Below are 22,143 nucleotides of genomic sequence, written 5' to 3'. Positions count from 1 at the left end.
TAAATACAATGTACTGATTCAAGAAGCTAACTAGTTAAGATCCCAGCTACCAGCAAACTGAATCTACAATGCTGCAATTAAAGGACCACAGAGTATTAAATGAGACGGTTCATTAAAAACACTGCGGACAAATGAAAACAAACAAGGTGAACCGGGCTGTGTGGCTCTTTCAAGCTGCTTGTCCTCCCTCTGCTGAATGGCTGCTTTACCAACTAATGAGCCTGCTGCACCCAACAAAAGAGTTCTCATGAGTACAAACAGCTTCTCCCCACAGTCAAGATTCCTTTTTTTCACATTCTAAACTTCCACTGTAAACACTTCAAAACGATTTTTTACAACATTATGCTCTGCTTTCACATCAACCAAAACTTTGTTTTACCAGTGAGCAGACACCAAGTAACTAATTTCCCATCAATGATGCTTTTTAAAGACATGCCTCAACAGTTTTAAATTTACATAAAAAAACAATGCAGTTTAAAAAAAACATTTTAAATGTACAGTCAGTTTTATCTCAATTACTTGTGTGCTGGTGAGAAACGATTCTTCAAAATCCACCTAAATTTCTAAACTGCTGGCAAATATACTGTAGACAGACCTCTGCAAGTAACAGCTTTTCCTACCAGGCAACTATAGCTATTTTAAACTAATTGCATTTTTGATGTGTGACAGGCAGTTCTGTAAGTTGGAAAAGGCCCCTAGAATTATTTGACCTAAATATTTGCTAAAGGCGTCACCACACACTCCCATCTCTCCAGGAGCACCCAAATCTTTTGTTCACACTCAAGTACCCCTAAGTCAAAACATTCTCCAGTTTGGAAGACACCACATTTAATTGTGAACATGAAAACGTCTGTGGATGCTGGAAATCCAAAGCAACACGCACAAAACGCTGGAGAAACTCAGCAGATCAGGCAGCGACTATGGAGTTGAATAAACAGTCAACGTTTCGTGCGGAGACCCTTCTTCAGGAGTAGAAAGGAAGGGGAAAAATCTTTTTCCTGTTCAGTGAAACAAAAATATGGCATGCCAGGTTGTGAGGTGTGACTTATCAATACAAAGATCCATGGAATAGTCTCAATTATGGTTTAGACCTCTGGCAAAGGGCAACGGATACTAATATTATTTTTGTTGTGTTTAAAACTGCATTTGACTGGTTTGCTGTGGTCCAGGGAAATCTTCCGGCAGCCGAAAGCAGTTACTACACACTTCAGCAATGTGAAAGTACCCCAGAAATTCCCGATCCTGAACCTACAAAGATTCATAACAGCGAGGCAAAGAAGCAGAGGTGCTGGTAATCAGAAATAATATCAGAAACTGTGGAAATTCCTGGCCGTGCCAGTGAATGAGACAGAGTTCATGTTTCATATCAACAAGTTGCCACTTGTAACCAGGATCAGTTCTCTATCCCCCTCTCTGGATGCTGCATAGAAACAGAAAAGCTACAGCACAATACAGGCCCTTCGACCCACAATGCTGTGCCAAACATGTACTTTCTTTAGGAATTACCTACGGTTACCCATAGCCGTAATTTTTCTGACCTCCAAGTACCTATCCAGGAGTCTCTTAAAAAACCCTATCGTATCCTCCTCCACCACCGTCACCGGCAGCCCATTCCACGCACTCACCACTCTCTGCATTAAAAAAATTTACCCCGGACGTCTCCTCTGTACCTACTTCCAAGCACCTTAAAACTGTGCCCTCTCATGCTAGCCATTTCAGCCCTGGGAAAAAGCCTCTAACTATCCACATGATCAATGCCTCAATGTCTTGCTAAGTATTTCCAACATTTTCAGTTTTTACATTGCTGTTCCTAAACAGCAGTGCAGTAGGGCAAAAAAGGCAAGTCACATCATTATTTCAACTACATTCCCAAAACACAACCCCTATTTAAAGAAATAGTCAAGAGCTACACCTGATTGGTATGAAATAGCAAATGATTCTCTAATGTTGTTCATAAACAGCAAGTTGTGACCCCATCTTGTACAGTCCATATCTGACCCCAAACCACCTCCTTCTCATTGGTTCTTAGTGTCTTCTGAGCAACTTTTCCCATTTGGAGATGGTCACCCTCTTTTCTTGGAGCACATTCGGACACCCAAGTATTGCTCACACCCCAAGTAGAAACAAAAGGAGTGAGAACACTGCTTCAACGGTGCAACTGAACAAATCATTGTGAAAACCCAGAAACAAGACATAAAGCTCAACAAGGATGCATTCTCCCAGTAATACGCATCGTCAAAACACCACACTATCTGTTCAAAAAGCTTTGCTGTATGATTTTCCCCACTTCTCTCCACAGGTAAGTGTCGAATCTGTGTGAGATATTACAGCAGAGCCCAATTCTACTGCCTGCCCATCACTGAAGACCCAGATAAGAACATTGGGATGGAAATTAGGAATGGAACCCGAGATTCCTCCAGGAAGGCTCCTCACAAAACCAATCCTATTTATCCTGGGCCTTTTGGCTGTGTTACCAGAAACAGCATTACTACAGCTGACATACGTTGTGAAATGTATTGTTTTGCAGCAGCATTGTGTAAAAGTGAGAGGATCCAGGAATTCTAGCTGATTTTCCTTTCCTGTTACCAGGCACCATTCCTGCCACTCACATCCTCAGTTAACTAGTACTATTAATTACCACTACTCCATTAACAAGGAAGATCAACCAACTCAGAACCCACTGGGGAGTTAATCGCTTCCAGTTTCTACCATGGCAGTTCCACAGGGACAATAACTGTGCCACTAGATTTTATAAAAAGGCCCATTTAATATGTAATTATTTACAGTGTTAAGGAACACACCATCTCACATTCTGGTGCTTACACAGGTTCACATCCAGAAATACTCTTGCCACAGATGGATGGTCTACAAATAGCTGAGTTATTTTTACCACTGTTACAGCATTGCAAGACGAAAATCACAAAGCTCCTGATACCATTAATGTGATGGATTATCAAGAAACTTTCTAAACCATAACTTACGTGATTTTCCATTGCCTGGGTCCTATCTTGCGTTAAACCCCGTTCCCCTACCAATCACTAGCTCATCCAAGCAAAACCTCAATTTTCCTCCTCATTTTCAAATTATTTCTAGCGACGTGCTCACTGCAATATCCGTACCCTTTGTCCTTTGAACATCCACTCGTCTTATGCCTGGATACACACAGCATTCTACACTCAACAAGCCTACTGAGCAAAAGAAAAATCACCTCCTCTATGCGGTAGGGAAATTCTAGGCAGTTTCTAGAGTTGGTTACATGGTCGGCACAACATTGTGGGCCGAAGGGCCTGTAATGTGCTGGAGATTTCTATGTTCATTAGTTTTTCTCCCCCCCCCCCCACCACCATCTTAAAAACTTCTTTTATATCTTTTCTCAGTCTGAAAAGAAGTCATCGATCTGAAATGTTGACCCTCTCTCTCCCTCTCTACAGATGCTGCACAACACTTAAGTATCTTGTGCATTTTACGGGTTTGTTTCGCTACTTTAATCTTGTAATTGAAACACTATACTCCTCAGAATGTAGGGTTTATATTGCAACTAGATTTTAAACATCCATCATCAAAAATCCCCACCATCTGGGCTACGGAGTTTTCCTCCAATCAGGCAAGAGGTGCAGAAGCCTGAAGTCCCACACCTGCAGGTTCGAGAACAACAACTTCCCTTGAACTAGTTGGTTCTTGTAACAAACAACAACACCCTAATATGACCACTTTGCAATAAAATGCAATTTTGCTGTGTTTTCCTGTAAAATCTGAATTTATATGCAATAAAAAAGTAAATAAATACAATTTGTTTCTCCAACTTGCATTTCTTGATGTTATGTACAGACAAGACAGAAAATTCTGATACAGAATATTTTCAAGGAATGGAGCAACCCCCCCCCCCCCACCCCAACTCAACCATCATAATCCAAGGGTCACCTGTATGCTCAAGATCTCCTCAATAGTCATGAGAAAAGTGCAATCGATCACTGACAACACAACGGCCAATTAGTTTTCAGTAGGCTCCTATGTACGACCTTGGGGTAATGGCAGATGTTTTTTTATGGCATTGGTTGGAATCACGGTTTGCCAGAATCACAATGATAATTCCTGTGCTCCTCTTCAAAATTTGACCCTTGGGATATTCTAATCTTCCATACTAACCTCAAGCCACATCGCAGGTGGACCTCACCTGCAACAGAGCACCTTCGACAGTGCGGCACTCCCCAAGTGCCACACGGCAGAGCCCGCACAACACAGCTGGGGGAAGGGGGTAGGGTGAAGATTGGGGGCCAAGGTGGGCAGTAACAAACCAACTCCCTTACCTCCCCCCACCCCCTTTCGAGCTGCTGGAGCACAGACATATTGAGATGCCAGAGGAAAACTCACACCCAATCCCCATCAGCAATAAGAAGCCACCTCCACTACTCAGGGAGGGAGGAATGAGGACTCAACACTCATAAGCAAAGTACTTTTAACTTACCTATTATATTCAATTTATTTTACTGTCAGCTAACCTAAAATGTACCAGTAACTTATGACCAGAACAAATAAGGTGCCTTTCATTCACTGATAACCTTTATACACTTCAATCTGAATTTATTTACAAATCAGAGGCCATTATTTGCCCATTCATTTAAACCTAAATTGCTTGAGAAACCATAGGTTCCCCGTACTCACACTTAAGATCTCCTTTCTAGATGGAGCTCATCACTAAGCCACCAAAATGGAGTCCATCATCAACAACGCCCACAATCCAAGTCATGTCCCCTTCTCACTACTACCACCAGACAGGAGGCAAGTACCACACCACCAGGTTCAGGGACAGTTTTTACCCTACACCCATCAGGCTGAGCCAACATGGATAACTATACTCACCATTATGCTGAACTACAACCTACAGACTCACTTCCAAGGACTCTTTTGAATTCATGTCTTCAATATTATTTTTAATTGCAGTTTGTCTTCTTCTTCACATTGGTTGTCAGTCTTTGTCAAGTCAAGTCACTTTTACTGTCATTTCGACCATAACTGCTGGTACAGTACATAGCAAAAATGAGACAACGTTTTTCAGGACCATGGTGTTACATGACACAGTACAAAAACTAGACTGAACTACATAAAAAAAGAGAAAGCTACACTAGACTACAGACCTACACTGGACTGCGTAAAGTGCACAAAAACAGTGTAGGCATTACAATAAATAATAAACAGGACAATAGAGCAAGGTGTCAGTCCAGGCTCCAGTTATTGAGTCTGATAGCTTGGGGGAAGAAACTGTTACATGGTCTGGTTGTGAGAGCCCGAATGCTTCAGAGCCTTTTCCCAGACGGCAGGAGGGAGAAGAGATTGTATGAGGGGTGCATGGGGTTCTTCATAATGCTGTTTCCTTTGCGGATGCAGCGTGTAGTGTAAATGCCCGTGATGGTGGGAAGAGAGACCCCAATGATCTTCTCAGCTGACCTCACTATGCGCTGCAGGGTCTTGTGATCCAAGACGGTGCAATTTCCAAACCAGGCAGTGATGCAGCTACTCAGGATGCTCTCAATACAACCCCTGTAGAATGTGATGAGGATGGGGGGTGGGAGATGGACTTTCCTCAGCCTTCGCAGAAAGTAGAGACTTACTTGGTCTATTTATGCATAGCTTTTCACAAATTCTATTGCATTTTCCCCCCTACACATCCCTGCGAGAAAGTGAATCTCACGGTAGTGTTGGTAACATATATGCACTTTGACAATAAAATTTACTTTGAATTCACTGTAATCCAGCATTTGAACAGCTCACACACAAAAAAAAACACCAGATAATCAATAAATTTCATTCCACCACAACAGTCATCTTCCAGCAGAACTCTCTGGGTTGGGGTCTCTAACCAACAGGAGCAGCCCGAAGTGGGTTGGCAGATGATGAAGAAGGTAAATATGCAAAGAACTGTTGAGAAACGGCGTGCCAGATCCCCCATTCTTTTTGTTAAAGCTGATTTACTTCCAAAGCAGCCAGTAAGCCAATGGTAACTAGTGACTATGAATTGCTGAGTTAAGCAAAGTGGCTATTGTGCGCACTGTCAACAAGGCATCAGGGTTATGAGGTGGACAAAGACAGATTGATGGGAGGACATCACTCTACGCCACAAGAGGAGGGCTGCCAAAAAGCAGAGTGGCCTCAGTTCTGATATACCACATTATTCTTAACTTACTTGGCGTGAGAACAAGTTAAATCAACAACCAGGCTCTTGATTAGTTAGGGCATCAAATGTTACAGGGGGAAGGCAGGAAAATGGGGCTGAGGGGGAAAATATCAGCCATGATTGAATGGTGGAGCAGACCCAATGGGCCAAATGGCATAATTCTGCTCCTATGCCTTATATAGAGCATTCAGTTTGTGGAGTTCAAGCAATGAAACAAAAGGACAATTTCCATCAGCGATGGATGGTCTTCTATCTAGACCTGCACTGGATCCCCCTCTTCCTCCACACCACCTCCTGTTTCAATCAGAGGGAACCAAGAATAACATAAGGTGGCATCACACAGCCCTTCTACTGCCATTCTACTGTCTTCCTGCCATAGCTACTCACTCTATCTCCAACACGTCACCCATTCTGACAGAATGCTGTCAAGCTACATCAGCTGTGTCCACTCCACAAATGCCCTCTGACCTGATCAGTCTACTTTGCTTTCAAACAAACATGGCACACGGATTTTTTCTGTAAATTCTACATATTTCAATGAGATTTTTTATGTTTCTGCCAATGCTGATGAGCGATCCCCAATTTCAGCATCAGTCACTTGCCTTTCGGAGACACTGAGCAAGGTCTGATATATTCGTAGAAGTTTTACTGGCGATATCACATCTATTTGAGTCTGCTTAGAACAGCCACATAGAAAAAGAAACAGGCAGAAAGAGAAGTAAACGAGCCTGTTCAGCAGCTGGTCAGTAATCTGTCCTCTCTCTGGACGCCCCCAAACCATAACATTACAGAACGATCGATACGTATCTATTGAAAGATTTCAGCAGCTCCAGCTTGGAACTCTAAGAGACGCAGTTAAGGACAATGCAGCCCACGAGATGATATTCTTACTGGGTGACAACAAAACTTGCTTTCAGTTTACCAGGAGATTTGGAAGCCCCCTCTGAAGAGGCTTCAGATTGAGATTTTTAAAAGAAAGATCTTCCTGCCGTTCAGGAGCGAGATACGCCAACTAGTGGAGTGGTGTCACAGCAACAACCTGGCACTCAATGTCAGTAAAACAAAAGAGTTGATTGTGGACTTCAGGAAGGGCAAGACAAAGGAACACATACCAATCCTCAGAGGGACCAGAAGTGGAGAGAGTGAGCAGCTTCAAGCTCCTGGGTGTTAAGATCTCTGAGAACCTAACCTGGTCCCAACATATCAATGCAACTATAAAGAAGGCAAGACAGCAACAAGTTCAGAGATTTGGTATTTCAACAAAAACACCCAAAATCTTCTACAGATGTATTGTGGAGAGCATTCTGACAGGCTGCATCAGTGTCTGGTATGGGGTGGGGGGGGAATGCTACTACCCAGAACTGAAAGATGCTGCAGAGGGTTGTAAATTTAGTCAGCTCCATCTTTGGCACTAGCCTACAAAGCACCCAGGACATCTTCAAGGACTGGTATCTCAGAAAGGCAGCATCCATTATTAAGGGCCCTTTTCTCACTGTTACCATCAGGTAGGAGGTACAGAAGCCTTAAGGCACACACTCAGCGATTCAGGAGCAGCTTCTTCCCCTCTGCCATCCGACAATGAACCCATCAACACTACCCTCACTTTCTTAAGATATATTATTTCTGTTTTTGCACGATTTTTAATCTATTCAATATACATATGGTATAATTGATTTACTTAATTTTTTTTCTTCCATATTATGTATTGCATTGAACTGCTGCTGCTAAGTTAACAAATTTCACGACACATGCCGGTGATAATAAACCTGATTCAGATCCTGGATGCACCTTCTGCATCCTAGTCATACTTTTAACTTGTTTTAAGGCCACCACTTGTGAAAATAACAGAAGTGGTGTCATGTATTGCACTTTAAGTGTGTGACAAGGAGCATTGACATACATGAAGGAGTGTAATCTGAACAAATCTCAATTCAGTTTAGCTGGAATTCAGAAAGTGTGATGTCAGAAATACCCCTGAACTTTCAACTTAAATCAACATTCTTTGTATATTTGAAATCTCTACACTTTTCAAAAATAAGCAATTTGACAAATTTGGTAAATTTCTATGGCATGAGGCACAACTGAACTAAACACACAGCACAGGACTTGAAAACTACAAGGGCAAACAGGGACTAGATCAAGACCACCCAAAGTGTTTCATTTCTCATGTTCTGTCAGGTCGCAAGCACTTCTCCCAAATATGCACCATTTACAGCTTTGTCAGCTCCTTTTTAACAAAACCTTTCATTCCTCTTATATTGCCTCTTAGTCTCATCTTCCTTCCACAGACGTTCATGACTGTCTCCCGCATACTTCCCTCTCCCCTTCAGACAGAAATAGCCCCTTTGAGAAACTCAACTCGCACCAACAGGTTCAAGAACAGTTACTACCCCACAACCATCAGCCTCTTGAATGAAGGGGATAACTTCACTCACTTACCCATCCATTGAGATGATCCCACAACCAATGATCTCACTCTTAGGACCCTTTATCTTGTTATCTCATGTTCTCATTATTTATTACTATTTATTTATATTTGCAATTGCACAGTTTGAAGTCTGGTTGATTTTTCATTGATCCCATTATAGTTCTATAGATTTGCTGAGAACACCCACAGGAAAATGAATCTCAGGGCTGTACATGTCTACTTTGATAATAAAATTTACTTTGAACTTTGAAACTTGCACTGGTTCCAGCTTTGAAGCAGATTAGGTAGCCACATTGTCACCAAAGCTACCCAAAAAAATTCAGAAATTAAATCATCCTGCTTTAGAATTCACTTCAGATTTGAGATCGTGGGGATCTGCTTTCAGAATCATAGTGAAGCTTGACAGCCACAGAGACAAAGGCAAGATGGAGCAAGCAAGAAATTCAAGCAAAGAATAGGGAAGGTAGGTTTTAGATACAATGGCTGAGAGGGACAAACCTGTCATCACTATGAGGTGGGAGAAGCTCCGTGAAATAGAGAAACACAGATTCATATACAAAAGGAGACAGAAGGAATTAAGCATACAGAAAGACAGTGACAGCTACTGCCCATTCAGACACAAACAGATCATTACATGCATGCATTCATGTAGACATCACCACCCAATGAAAGCTAAATTATTTTTCTGCAGACTTTCAGAACATTTCCCCCTCCACAGCAGGGTCACAGCAATGTGAACACGTTTTCTCAAATGCGCCTAATACCACTCTGTCCCTAATTATACGAGGAGATCAAGATGTAGACATTACTACAGGTGTGGTCTCACCAACACCCTGCACAGTTGCAGCAAGACGTCTACCTTTTATGCCCTTTGCCCTCTCAAAGAGGCAGCGAGTCAGCTTTCACGTCAGCATTTTGCAGAGACTCTTTTTCGTTTATTTAATACCAATGCTTCTTTTCACTTTCCTCTTGCAATGGGAGTTCAAAGCAGACAATGGGTGAATTCTGGCCTCACTGATCAAATAAACTTGTAATCCTAAACGCTCGTTCAAATCTGAAGGCTCCCTAACCCAAGCTAGTCAACTGTCACTCAGCGCACTGAAGAGTTCTCCACAGTGGGGTAAACATTCGTAGGTTTCACTAACGTTCTACAAAGTATTTCTCACTGGGAGTGCCATGTACTTTCATTGTTAAGTCAACAAGCCATAAACAAGACACCAGTGACTCTCATTAAACATTAGTTAGAAAAGTGACATTCAAATCTCAGGCTTCAATGTCACTTTATGTATGTTATGCAAATGTACAAAGCCTATTGGAATGAGTTTTCAGGATGCGATGATCTGTTGTGTCAATATTTTTGCTTCGCATTGTCCAGATCAACTCCATTAAAAAATTATTCAGGTAAACATCTAAAGTTAGAAAGACTGCATTCAATTAATAAATTAGGGTTCTATTACAAGAAACTGTCAGAAGGATAAGGTGTCAAGATTGAAGGCCAACCGAAAAGCAAGCAGATACCTGAAATTTAAAATAAAGCAGCCAACGTGCCAACAAAGTGTGTCCTGAGGAACGGCCCGAAACGTTGACTGTTCACTCGCTCCCACAGGCGCTGCCTGGCCTGCTGAGTTCCTCCAGCACTTTGTGTGTGTGCTGCTTGGATCTCCAGCATCGGCAGATATTCTCGTTTGCGAAACACTGAACGAGTCTGGCAGCATCTGCAGAAAGAGAGATCAAGCAACGCACACAAGAGAAATGGAGTAACCAGTCAGGTTGGAGACAAGAAAGGAACTGAGTTAACCAAGGTTAATCCCCGATCTTCGGTTCCAGCTGATAAATATTTACTTCGATATAGTCACTCTCAAATCCATGTTGGCACTTCCCAGGCACTTTACACACAGTGGCAACATTATTAGGCACACCTGCTTGTTAACACAAATATCTTATCAGCCAATCATGTGGCAGCAACTCAATGCATCAAAAACATGCAGGCGTGGCCAAAAGGTTCAGTTCAAACATCAGAATCGGGAAGGAATGTGATCTGAGTGACTTTGACTTTAGAATGTTTGTTGGTGTCAGACGGGGTCACTTGAATATCTCAAAGAACGGCTGAACTCCTGGGATTTTCATTCTTGAGTAGGAGTTCCCAACCTTTTTCTATGCCTTGGACTCCAACCATTAATCAAGGGGTCTATTGACCCCAGGCTGGGAACTCCTGCCCTAGTTACTCAAATAACCATGCGTTACAACGGTGGTGTGCAGAAGAGCATTTCTCAACACACCACTCCTTGAACCACGAAATGGGTGAGCTACAGTAGCAAAAAACCATGAATGCACTTAAATTCACTCAGTGGACACTATTAGGTACAGGAGCTACCGAATAAATTCGACACTGGGTATATGCATGTGTTAGTTATATAAGGAAGTATTTACAGCTAATAAACCCAGTAACACAAAACAATACCGTAAAGTCTCATTCCCAATGTTAATAAATGCTCTGATGTTCATTAAAATTCAAGCCAGACCACAGAATTTTAAATGGGTAATCTGGTTTATTATTGTCACTTATACTAAGGTTCAGTGAAAAAACTTTCACTGACCATTTCAGCACATTGCCAGTACACTGCAATGGTACAAGGATGGAACGCCTTCTATGATGCCCCATAAAAGTTGGTGAGGATCCACGGGGACATGATGATTTCTGTGAACCTCCTGAGGAAGTAGAGGCCATGGTGCACTTTCTTGGCCATGGTCTTCACACATTTGGATCTGGACAGGCTACTGATCTTCAATCCTATGAACTGATGAATTGCTGACCAAGTTTGCTTTACAATTAACTGTTTCCTTACAATTAACTTTGCACTAAGAGGAAGCCTAAAATAATGAGAAAGTAACTAACACACGCTGCAATTGTTAACAGAAAATACAAACTAATGCTTAAAGCTTAGTGTGACAGAAGATTGCCCCATGAAGTAATGTGCTTCATTTCTTTCTCTTGTTTAAAGAACATAAGAAATAGGAACACACGCCATTCAGCAAGAATTTTATTTTATACGAGATTCAGCCTTCCAGCCCTTTGAGCCACACCTAACCACGGGGCAATTTACAATGACCAATTAACCTACCAACTGGTAGGTCTTTGGACTGTGGCGGGAAACCCACGTGGTCACTGAGAAACTGTATAGTACAAACTCCTTACAGACAGTGGTTGGAATTGAACCCAGGTCACCTGTACTGTAAAGCACTGTGCTAATCACTATGCTATCGTGCCGCCCCCAGAGAATATGGCTAATATGGCTGTGGACTACCTGCTTTGTCCCCATAACCCTCTGCTATGCAAAAATCTATCTAAGTTTTAAATATTTTTAATAAGGCAACCTCTACTCCCTGGGAAAAGCAGTTTCATCTCCTCTCCAGCCTATCAACTGTTCTGAATACCTTTATGTCGCAAATCTGATCCAATCCCTCCCTACCCAAGATGAATGGCTTCCTCCATTGGGGCTCTCTGAATATCAGCCAGTTATTGTTATTCCGATAGATTCACTGCATTTTGACAACACAGCAAAAACAACAACAAGATAATGGATGGATAACCTGCTCAAAGAAACACTGGTGGCTCTGCATCTGGCTTCACCAGATAATGCCATGTTAGCATTCAAGAGGTCTTGAATAGAAGAGCAAAGGTGTAATGCTGAAGCTTCATAAGGCACCAGTGAGGCCCCACCTTGAGTTTTGTTAACAGTTTCGGGCCTTTCATCTTAAAAAAAGATGTGCTGGCATTGCAGGGGGTGCAGAGCAGGTTTACAAGGATGATTCCAGGAAAGAAAGGGTTATCATACGAGGAATATTTGATGGCTCTGGGTCTGTACTCACTGGAATTCAGGAGGATGAAGGGGAATCTCGTTGAAACCTTTCGAATGTTGAAACGCCTAGACAGAGTAGATGTGGAAAGGATGTTTCCCATGGTGGGAGAGGGCACAACCTCCAGGATAGAGAGGTGCCCTTTCAAAACAAAGAAATTTCTTTAGCCAAAGGGTGGTGAATTTGTGGAATTTGTTGCCACATGCAGCTGTGGGGGCCAGCTCGTTGGATGCACTTAAGGCAGAGATTGATAGGTTCTTGATTGGACATGGCATCAAAGGATATGGGGAGAAGGCCAGGAACTGGGGTCGAGGAGGAGGAGATAGAAAAAAAAGGACCAGCCATGATTGAATGGCAGAGCAGACTCGATGGGCCAAATGGACCAATTCTGCTCTTACGTCTTATGGTAGTGGTTGCCACACTCCCTCTGAGCCAGGTCCACCACTATCCACCTCTCACACTCACTCTCAAATGGTTCACAGGGAAATCATGGTATGTAACAGCTAAAGATGACTTAAATAGCGTTAAGGTATTAATAGAAATAAAATCCAATATCCCAGAAGAATTGCCAATCCAACGCAACCAAGGTCCCAAGCATGTAGGTTTTGAGATCTTTGCTGTACTTTGTTTGGGATAAGTATTGGTTGGGTCACTATGAAGAATTCACCACTCTCCTTCAGACAAAATCAAGTGTCTCTTCTATCCATTCAAGGCAGCATGTTTTCTCCTGTCTGACGGAACTTTCAAGCCCCCCGTCAACCCTCGGCACTGCACTAAACTATTGGTCTAGATTTCACATTCAGCTCCCTGGAGTGGGACTTTAACCCGCAACGTTCTTGCTCATAAGAGAGGTATCTTCTGAGCAGGCAAACAGGATGCAACTTGACACAGCAGTCACACGAGCTTAGCTCCAGTGGAGCGGGTTGGGGGGGTGGGGAGGGAAGTGTGTCTTTCACTCAGGACCTGCTCAGCTCCGTTCCAATTCATAAATGCGATCTGGACAGGTAGATCAGGGTTGCCGTGACAGAGCCTTTCCGCCAGGGAAGCCTTCTGCACTTGCTGTATTACTGTGCATTTACCAGGGGGGTTTAGCTCAGCATATTTTAACAACTAGAAAATTCAGCAAGCAAAGCTAGCGATGGAGACAATGGACCGGCAGCAATCTACACGCCAGCTGTCAGGGTTTCTGGAGGTGTGTGGTGGGGGGAGGGAGGGACCAGTCAGCATTTGCTGACACAGAATTAGCCCTCCTCAACCTGCTTGTCACTCTGGGTTCCGCAATCCACTTGCTACCCCCCTCCCCCAGGCAAAAAAAGAGAAATCTACTTCTCTCTGCTTCTGTAAGAGGATGGGAAGGCGAAATAGGGAGCAGTCACCTCTTAGAATTGTGTTCAGAAGAATAACTTTTGTCGGGTAGTAGATGTTTCAAGAAAAACATCTTGGCTGTGGCCGTATTAATAACATACCTCTCAGGCAGATGTCCTGGTTACAAATACTAGTCCAGAAGCCCATGCATAAACCTCAGGGAGGAGGTCCAGGAGCTTGAAGGCACACACTTAACATTTTAGGAAAAGAGAACAGAGGCTACCTCACTATTGTGTTCTCTTTTGCAACTACCTATTTATTTTTTTTTATTTCTTATTGTAACTTTAATTTTTTTTAATATATGTACTGCAGCATATCTCCCAACACGTTAGTGATAGTAAACCTGATTCTGAAATTCAGGGCTCACATTCCAACCCTACACTAAGGGAATGCTGCACTATTAGATTTGGTGTCAGCTTTCAGATGGGGCCTTCAGGTAAGGCCCTGTTTGCATTCTGCAAGGGATGGAAATGCTCAAATGGCACTATTTCAAAGAACACTGGAGTTAACTTGATGTTCCACCAAATAATAATCCCTCAATCAATATTTCTGAAGATATTAACTGGTCACTTTGGTTAACGAAGTTTGCTACATAAATTGGCTACCATAAATCCAACCTAATTCAGCATGAAAAAGTACCTCACTGGCAAGAAAGTGTAAACACAAATCTTCCTTCAGAACTAACCTCATGCATCAGATTAGTGTAAAATTCTAAATTTTCCAACCACGTTTGGATGTTCCCCTTCAGAGTTCCACAAGTTTGATTCCTCCAAAGGATCCACCAATCACTTAAGTAAAAAACTCAGGTTACTTCTGGTTCTGACTCTGGCCCATTCTAGAGTCGCCACGTTACTTCTTGTAGTATTTGACTGCACGAAGCCGTTTCTTTTCAGCTGCTTTGTTAGGGCTTATACTAAGAAAAGAGGCCTGCTGCTTTTTGGCATGATCACTGCAACACCAGGCAATTTCCCCAGGAACAGCATAGCTGAAGCATTAACCTCGTCAGCCATTTCTTAAGAGGTAGCACTTCTGTCCCCAGAAGGTTGCAACCTGAAACCCAGTGCCAAATACAAGGGCAACAGAGCACTAAGGGGGCACTGCAGCACTAGAGGTGCCATGTTCCAGACAAGCCACTACACCAAGGTACCACCTCTTCACCTAAATGAAAACATACATGGGCCACCAGTCATCCTGCAATCACTGAACACTGGCTGCCTGGCAGTGTATCTGATGGCTGCTTGTAGAATCTTGCTGAGTACATACCAGTACATACTCTGCCCCACTGAGCTCACTTCAAAATTTCGTCACCCTCTTGTCAAGTCTCTCAGATGTCCCATTAACTACTACAGAAAGGGACTTTTATCATTTCACAATCCTACATTCTGAGCAAAGAGCTTCAAACAATATCATGACTCACAGGCTGGGTTCCAATACTGAGAGCCTGATTCACTGATCAGCCTAGAGACCAGCCTGCCTGCCTAATTCCAGCCAGGATCAGGGAATTACCCTTGAGGTACATTGCCCAATGATGTAAGGAATAAGGAAAGAAGAATTTTTTTAAAACATGGGCAAGGTCAATTTTTAATCAACAACCCTCATTAACGAGGCCGCTCCAAAGCTCAATTGCCATTAACCTGTAGTCCCCAGGTTGGGGTGCACAATTCCCTTGGATGGGAAGAGAAGCAAACTACAGGAGGTCCTCAAGGCTTTAGTAACACTGAGATGATGGTTTAGAGTCAGAGTAGTACAGAATAGGCCCTTCGGCCCATCTAGTCCATGTCAAATCTGTTTCTCTGCCTAGTCACACCTAGTCATGCCTGAATCACATCTCTTGCATACCCCTCTCGTCCATGAACCGATCTAAACTTTTCTTAAGTGTTGCAAATGAAACCCACATCTACCACGTCCACTGACAGCTCTTTACGCACTTGCATCACCCTCTGAATGAAGTTCTCCCTCAGGTTCCCCTTGAATATTTCATCCTTCACCCTAAGCCTATGATCTCTGCTTCTAGTCTGACCCAACCTCAGTGGAGAAAGCCTGTATGCATTCATGTGATCTACACCCCTAATAAATTTTATACACCTCTCTCCTCATTCTCCTACACTCCAGGGAATAAAGTCCTAACCTAGTTAACCCTCCCCTATTACTCGGGTCCTCAAGCCCTCAGGTCCTGCTTGCAACACCCTTGTAAATTATCGCACTCTTTCAATCTTATTATCTTTCCCAAAGGTAGATGGCCAGAACTCCAAATTTGACCAATTATTTCATACAACTTCAACATAACATCTCAGCTTCAGTACTCCGCACTCTCATTTATGAAAACCAATGTGCCAAAAGCTTTCTTTATAGTCCTGGGTACCTGCGATGCTACTTTCAAGGAATTACAGATCTGTATTCCCTTTGTTCTACTGGGATGTTCTACCACATAGCTCAGTAGGAAAAAGAGATCAGGGAACAAACTTAAGTTCAGAACAAAAGTAACAAACACCCATTGACACAGTCCTCTGACTACCACAAATCTCTGGAGAGGTACAACTCCACAGGAGGAATAGCCTATCTGTTAGTATGAGCACAAACTTAAAGCTTTACAAATTATATTTCTTTTAACCTCACTAATATTGGCAGCAAAGTTTTCCAACAAAGACCAGTTGTTTGCAATCCCCAGAAACACAGAAAAAAATTAAGGCAATTGTTCAAGAAAGATAGTTTCCCAAAACTGAATCCCCAAAATAAGTGGGTGTGGGGGGGCGGGGTTGGCAATTTATACATGATTTATACTCCAGGGGTTACAGTAATTCTTCAAGCCCTAATCTTTGATGGCAAGAAAAAAAAGTAGACATAAAAGCTTTTTGTTTATAACAGCTTCTTAAATGAACTAGAAAGCTTCTATATAGTGTAATAAAATGTAAGAAATCTAGTTAATCATTTCATATTGATTCTCTCTGTGTCACTATTTCATCACACAATGCTCTGTAAAGTCTGCAGAGAAAGACAATTGGTTATGGCATTATTCAGATGTCACAAGTGCAAAGAAGACATCTCTGTGGAACAGAAATAGCTTTGATGTTCACATGAATGCCGTGACAATGTAACACGGCAATAACAATCCGCATTTTCAGTGTTTATTTCAATGCTTGGATGTGCATCTTAAACAAGTAAAAACTGCAGAGCCAGGTCGAGAAAGTCACTTCACTAGTATAAATGCTTAAAATCCTACTTTACATCTCCAACCCTCAGAGCAACACCCCTCTGCCATCTCCTGATGTCGTCTATCCACTTCTTATTTTCTGCTCCAGGTCAAGCTTTTAATTTGGCCTTTAGTATCTTCCCTGCACAAACTTACTGGAAGACCTTAACTCCTGCTTCACCATATAGCAACAGAAGACACTCTTACCCTGGGATTCAAAGGCTTTGGGTTATGCTTAACACTCCATTTGGCTTAAGATTTTCACTACTAGGATTGACAACTTTTATCAAGACCAACAACTTCTAAATCAAGGACTCACAAGGCCTTTAAGCTCCAGGTAATAGACTCCACTGAAATATTCACACAACACAGTCAAAGTTACACATTACAGAAAATAAAGCCCCTCAGCACATCTCATCCATGCTTTTATACAGGCTGTCCCTGGGGTGCAAACACCCGACTTGTGACACCCCTACATACAAATGACCACCCCCCCCCCCCGTAATATTGTAAAATACAAAAAACCTGATGCACATACGTATATTTACTCAAATACCAGAATTAGTTTAAATCTGTCTTATGTCATTCATTATAATACTGCGAAGATGAAGCTACTATATTAAGTAACAGACAAGATAAAATCTACGATACTGGAATATTAAAGTGACTTTTATTTTCCGACTCATGGACAAAATCAACTTCTGGTGAAAATAGAACCTGTTTTGATCCATGTATATGGCCTGTATGTCTCAAAGTAAAACGTTATCATCAAAGTACATATATGTCACCATATAGAACCCTGAGATTCATCTCCCTGCAGGCATATTCTGCAATTCTATACAGCACTTGATCATGGTGGTGTACAGCACAGATACAGGCCCTTCGGCCCACTATAACTATGCTGATATTACTGTCCACTTAATCTATCAGCCCCCATTAGATTACCTCCATTATCTATTCACTGTCCTCTTAAACAGAATCTTTCCACCACCTCTTCTGGCAGTGCGTTCCACATATCAACCATTCTCTAGGGCCCACAGGGCCAGAGGCACTGATGCCCTGTAAAGTTTTCCCACAGGTCAGGATCAGTGAAACAGTAAATGAAAATCAAAAAGCTGTCAGTATGACTTAGTTCTTCCCGTCCACCACGTTTCCCTAGTTATTTAGCTCTTTGGAGTCTGCTCTGATGACAGGACTTTCCACACTGATGATTCTGATGGGTCTTTGCTCATCCTGAACCAAGCCGCCCCTCCACTACTGCGGATAGAGCCCGTAACCCTTTCTCAGCGACTTCCTGCACCTTCGCTCTCACTCCCTCCGATCCAGGATAGTGCTCCTGCGTACTTACCTTCAACCAGACCAGTCTGCGTCTTCAATGGGACTGCCCTCAACTTGTTCCCAGCACCTTCACTGGCAAACAGGTTTCAAACTGGCCAGACATCTTAGTTAGGCTTCCGTGCTTTTTAATTCTGTGACTACGGGAGAGGAGGGTTGGATGGAATGAAGTAAATATCGATGATAGGCTGGAGACCTAGACTAGCAGCCCTGACACAAGTGGGAGGTTGTGTTAGCTGAGCAAGGGAGATGAAGGATTGTCAATCAGATGATTGCTAAGATATAGATACAAATAGGAAATTATTTTGAAGAGAATAAGGGAGGAAAAGAATGTGCTACCATGGTGATAGTTAAAGTTTGATCTGTAACGTTTACCCGTTTCTCTTTCCAGATTATGCTCGCCCTACTAAACCTTCACAAATTTTTCTGTCTTTTTTTAAAATTACTGTAGATCCTTTTACCAAAATTGTCCAATTGTGACACAGACTAATTTGTTGAGTTCAGTGTTAAGTCACGAGGCCTTAAATGTGTCAGCCTGGCCTTTGTTAGACCAGTGCAGAAGGAATCAGAGTAGGAGTGGAATGGAGAAGTGAAGTAACACAACAATTGAAGCTCGGAGTCACCCTCACAGATTGAATGGAGTTCCACCTAGTGCATCACGGACTCACCTTGTGAAGGAGACGACGTTATGAGCAGTGAAAGCAGAATTTTAAACTGGAACGGAAAATGAAAGGCTTCACCTTTTCACATTGTTTGCTCTCTCTTCTCAGCTACTTAAATCAGCTGTAATTGGCACCTTTTTATGGTCTGGGTGAAAGGTCTCTAGTTAAGGCTAGCAATCCCCCCCCTCCCCCCAATAAGTCTACATTTTCCATGTTTTCACTCGACAAATCACTTTGCCACTTAGAGCCAAGAGAGAAGAAAAAAACTGCTTCGTTGATTTCAACAAAATTATATACTCTTACCAGCTGGGCAGGTAAAGGAGCAACACACACACACAGTGCTGGAGGAACAGCAGGCCAGGCAGTATCTGTGCAAAAGAGCGCAGACGACATTTCAGGCCGACACCCTTCACAGGGTTAATGGATGCCAGCCTGGCCCCGCTGAGCTCCTCCAGCATTTTGTGTGCCTTGCTGGTTTTCTCCTGTTTGTGACGAGGCATAGGAGTCTTAGGTCCCACATCGTCAGGTTCAGGAGCAGTTATTGCCCCATAACCATCAGGCTCCTGACAGGGCATTGGGTAACATCAGTCACCTCAACTCTGACCCGATTCTACAACGCAAAGACCTGCTTTCAAGGATTCTTTACAACTTACGTTCCCGGGTTTGTTTCTGCAGTCTTCTTTTACACATTGGTTGTTGGTCAGTTTTATATTTTTCCTGTAAATGCCCGCAAGAAAATGAATCTCAAGGTAGTATATAATAACAGATAGGTACTTCGACACCCGCTCCATTTCCTACAATTATTCCGTCCCCAGTATTTTCTGCGCATCTGTAGTGCCTGCTCTGGCGATTGCAACTGGGTTTTGGAAAGTATTCCATTACAGTTCCGGCCCTGCTCCGGATCAACAACTCCCTCACCACTGCTCCCCGTGCACTTTGAAAGTTGTGCTTCACAGGTCGGGAGTCCGGGCCCTGTCGAAAGGCGGGACACGCCTTTGCTCTTATTCCAGTGCACTCGGTGACAGAAAGTGCTCCTCCGTCTCATCTGCACCTCAACCATACACTTCTGAACAGTTAAGGCCTCGCGGTTGCTTGCCACTCCCGCGGCCATTCACCCACCCCCAGATCAACTGTAAGCTTTTTGTACGCAAGGGGATGCTGAATGGGTAAATAACGTACGTTTCAACCACCGCAGCAGCAGGAATCTAACCAACACATACGTTATGCAGACGCCGCTCGCTCGCACCGTTCTGCGTTGCACTTTACAAACTGCATGCATTTGGAAACGCACTGACACCAACCAGGCAGCCCCTTAAAACGATTCGAAGGCCAGCAACGCCGGTTCGTCAGCCCGCCCGGCTTTTGCACACTATCACCCCGATTTCTTCGGAGCAAACTAAAAGTGCGTGCAACAACTTCTGAGAGGAAAAAAAATATTGTTGCACGCCATCGTTGCGGAATTGAGCTAATGTGTGCATCACGCCGATGTTAGAAAAAAATCTCATCAGATCTGCTTTCTTTGCTGAGAGAAAATTTAGCTGCAAGATCAACTAGCGCTGCGTTAGACGGCCTTCTTTCTGCAATCAGTTTGACTTTCCTGCTGGAACTTTGGGTTGTCATTAAGATGAATTAACTCTCGTTGCATTTCTGGTCTGACAATAAACTGTGGGCTGTTCCGCACATGGAGGCCAGGTAACAAATCATAAAACACTGTATGTTAAATACCTGGGAGGGATGTTTTTTCAAAACGAGCAGATCCACAAAGAAGTGCAGCTTGATCAAACAGAATTTTAAAAAATTAGATTAGCGCGGAAGGTTTAAATTGAAAGAAGAGCCCCGCTGTTAAATGTCAGCTAATATCTCGTAATGTTCTGAAAGTTATTGAGAAACCGAGATTCCTCCAGTATCTGCCGATGCCTGTGCACTTAAACAAAGGCGATCAAACTCTGTACTGGGATCGTTGTACGTTCAATAAACCAGGATACCAAGGCACAGAATGGGTTGTCTTTAAAATAGTTAACATGCAATCGTTGTGATTTTACAATTTTAAAAAAGGCCAAGAAGCAGATTTCTTATAGGGCTGGGGGGTGGAGGTCGCTCATTTAAAGCAGTTCCTGGGAGATCAGGTGTCATTGCAATTAAGCTGGTTTTCTGTGCTGATCCGGGTGCAGACTCCCCTCCGACCGGCGCTGCCTGGATACTGCCCTGTGCCCCCAGAAGCCGGGTTCCTACAACAGCCGCTACTCCAGGTCCCGAAATCAAGAGCCGAATGTCTGACCCGTTTTCATTCACAACTACCACCCCCCCGCCCCCCCGGCCTGCCGTTTATTTTAACTCCACTTTCCCGCTGTGTTTGAATCACATTATCCATCTGGAGATGACAATGACTGTTGCAGTAGGCCAGGATAAGTAGCTAGATCACTGCCTTTTTAACAGTTCCAGTCAATGCGATTACCTTTTATCTTGCCTCTCGGTGTCTCAGCAATGACATCAACTGTTGTTTTTCTCCTCCGGTGCAGTTTCAATTTAAAGACAGGGGTACAGGAGTCCCTATTTGATATTGTGCGTTTCTCGTTTTATTTTTTTAAAATTTTGCTCCACTTACCTTGTCTTTGAAGGCAGGAAAGCAAGTTTTATTAATCCATGAGTAAACAACTGGATGCCGTCCTTGGCTATACTTGCTACTTTCAGTCTGTGTTCTAAGATATGCAGCTCCATCTTTTCCTCCTTCTCATTTGTGGATCATCTAGTTGAAAAGCCTGCGAGACCCCGTCCTTATATGATTACCACTTGATCTGCAAATAATTTTTTTAAAGTTCCTTGAAAGGAGGAGGAGGAGGAGGAGGAGGAGGCAGGAAGATTAGAGAAAGAGAGGAGGTTGGGTGGAAGAGGCAGCGATCTATCAGCATGCAGAATAATGGTCCCAGCAGTAGTCGCTGTAGCCCGGGCAGCTGGTTACAGTGTAACAAACAACATGCCACTCAAGAGGCAGTCTGCCCACACTACGCATGCCCGGCTGCAAGGCCACTCTGGGAATTGTAGTCCTTCAGTACTGCGCATGTCAAGTGCCGGAATGGTTGCGGTGCTATGGGGGGGGGGGGGGCAGGGTTTAAAAAACATCTCTTCTGAAATG

The 22,143-nt window shown here is 43.1% G+C and overlaps 1 protein-coding gene across 1 annotated transcript in view; it reads right to left on the bottom strand.

The window, feature by feature from the left end:
* Window positions 1-21,886, bottom strand: part of LOC132395957 (cytosolic arginine sensor for mTORC1 subunit 2) — a 187,261-nt gene extending 165,375 nt beyond the window's left edge. The window contains exon 1 of the mRNA XM_059973194.1: window positions 21,616-21,886. Coding sequence (XP_059829177.1) covers window positions 21,616-21,728 — 113 coding nt within the window. The 5' untranslated portion in view covers window positions 21,729-21,886. The remainder of the gene's footprint in view (window positions 1-21,615) is intronic.
* Window positions 21,887-22,143: the final 257 nt, after the last annotated feature.

This window comes from Hypanus sabinus, chromosome 6 (genome assembly GCF_030144855.1).
Source record: "Hypanus sabinus isolate sHypSab1 chromosome 6, sHypSab1.hap1, whole genome shotgun sequence".
NCBI lineage: Eukaryota > Metazoa > Chordata > Chondrichthyes > Myliobatiformes > Dasyatidae > Hypanus > Hypanus sabinus.
The sequence above is the reverse complement of the archived record's forward strand: the minus strand, read 5'-3'. Positions and strand labels throughout refer to the sequence as shown.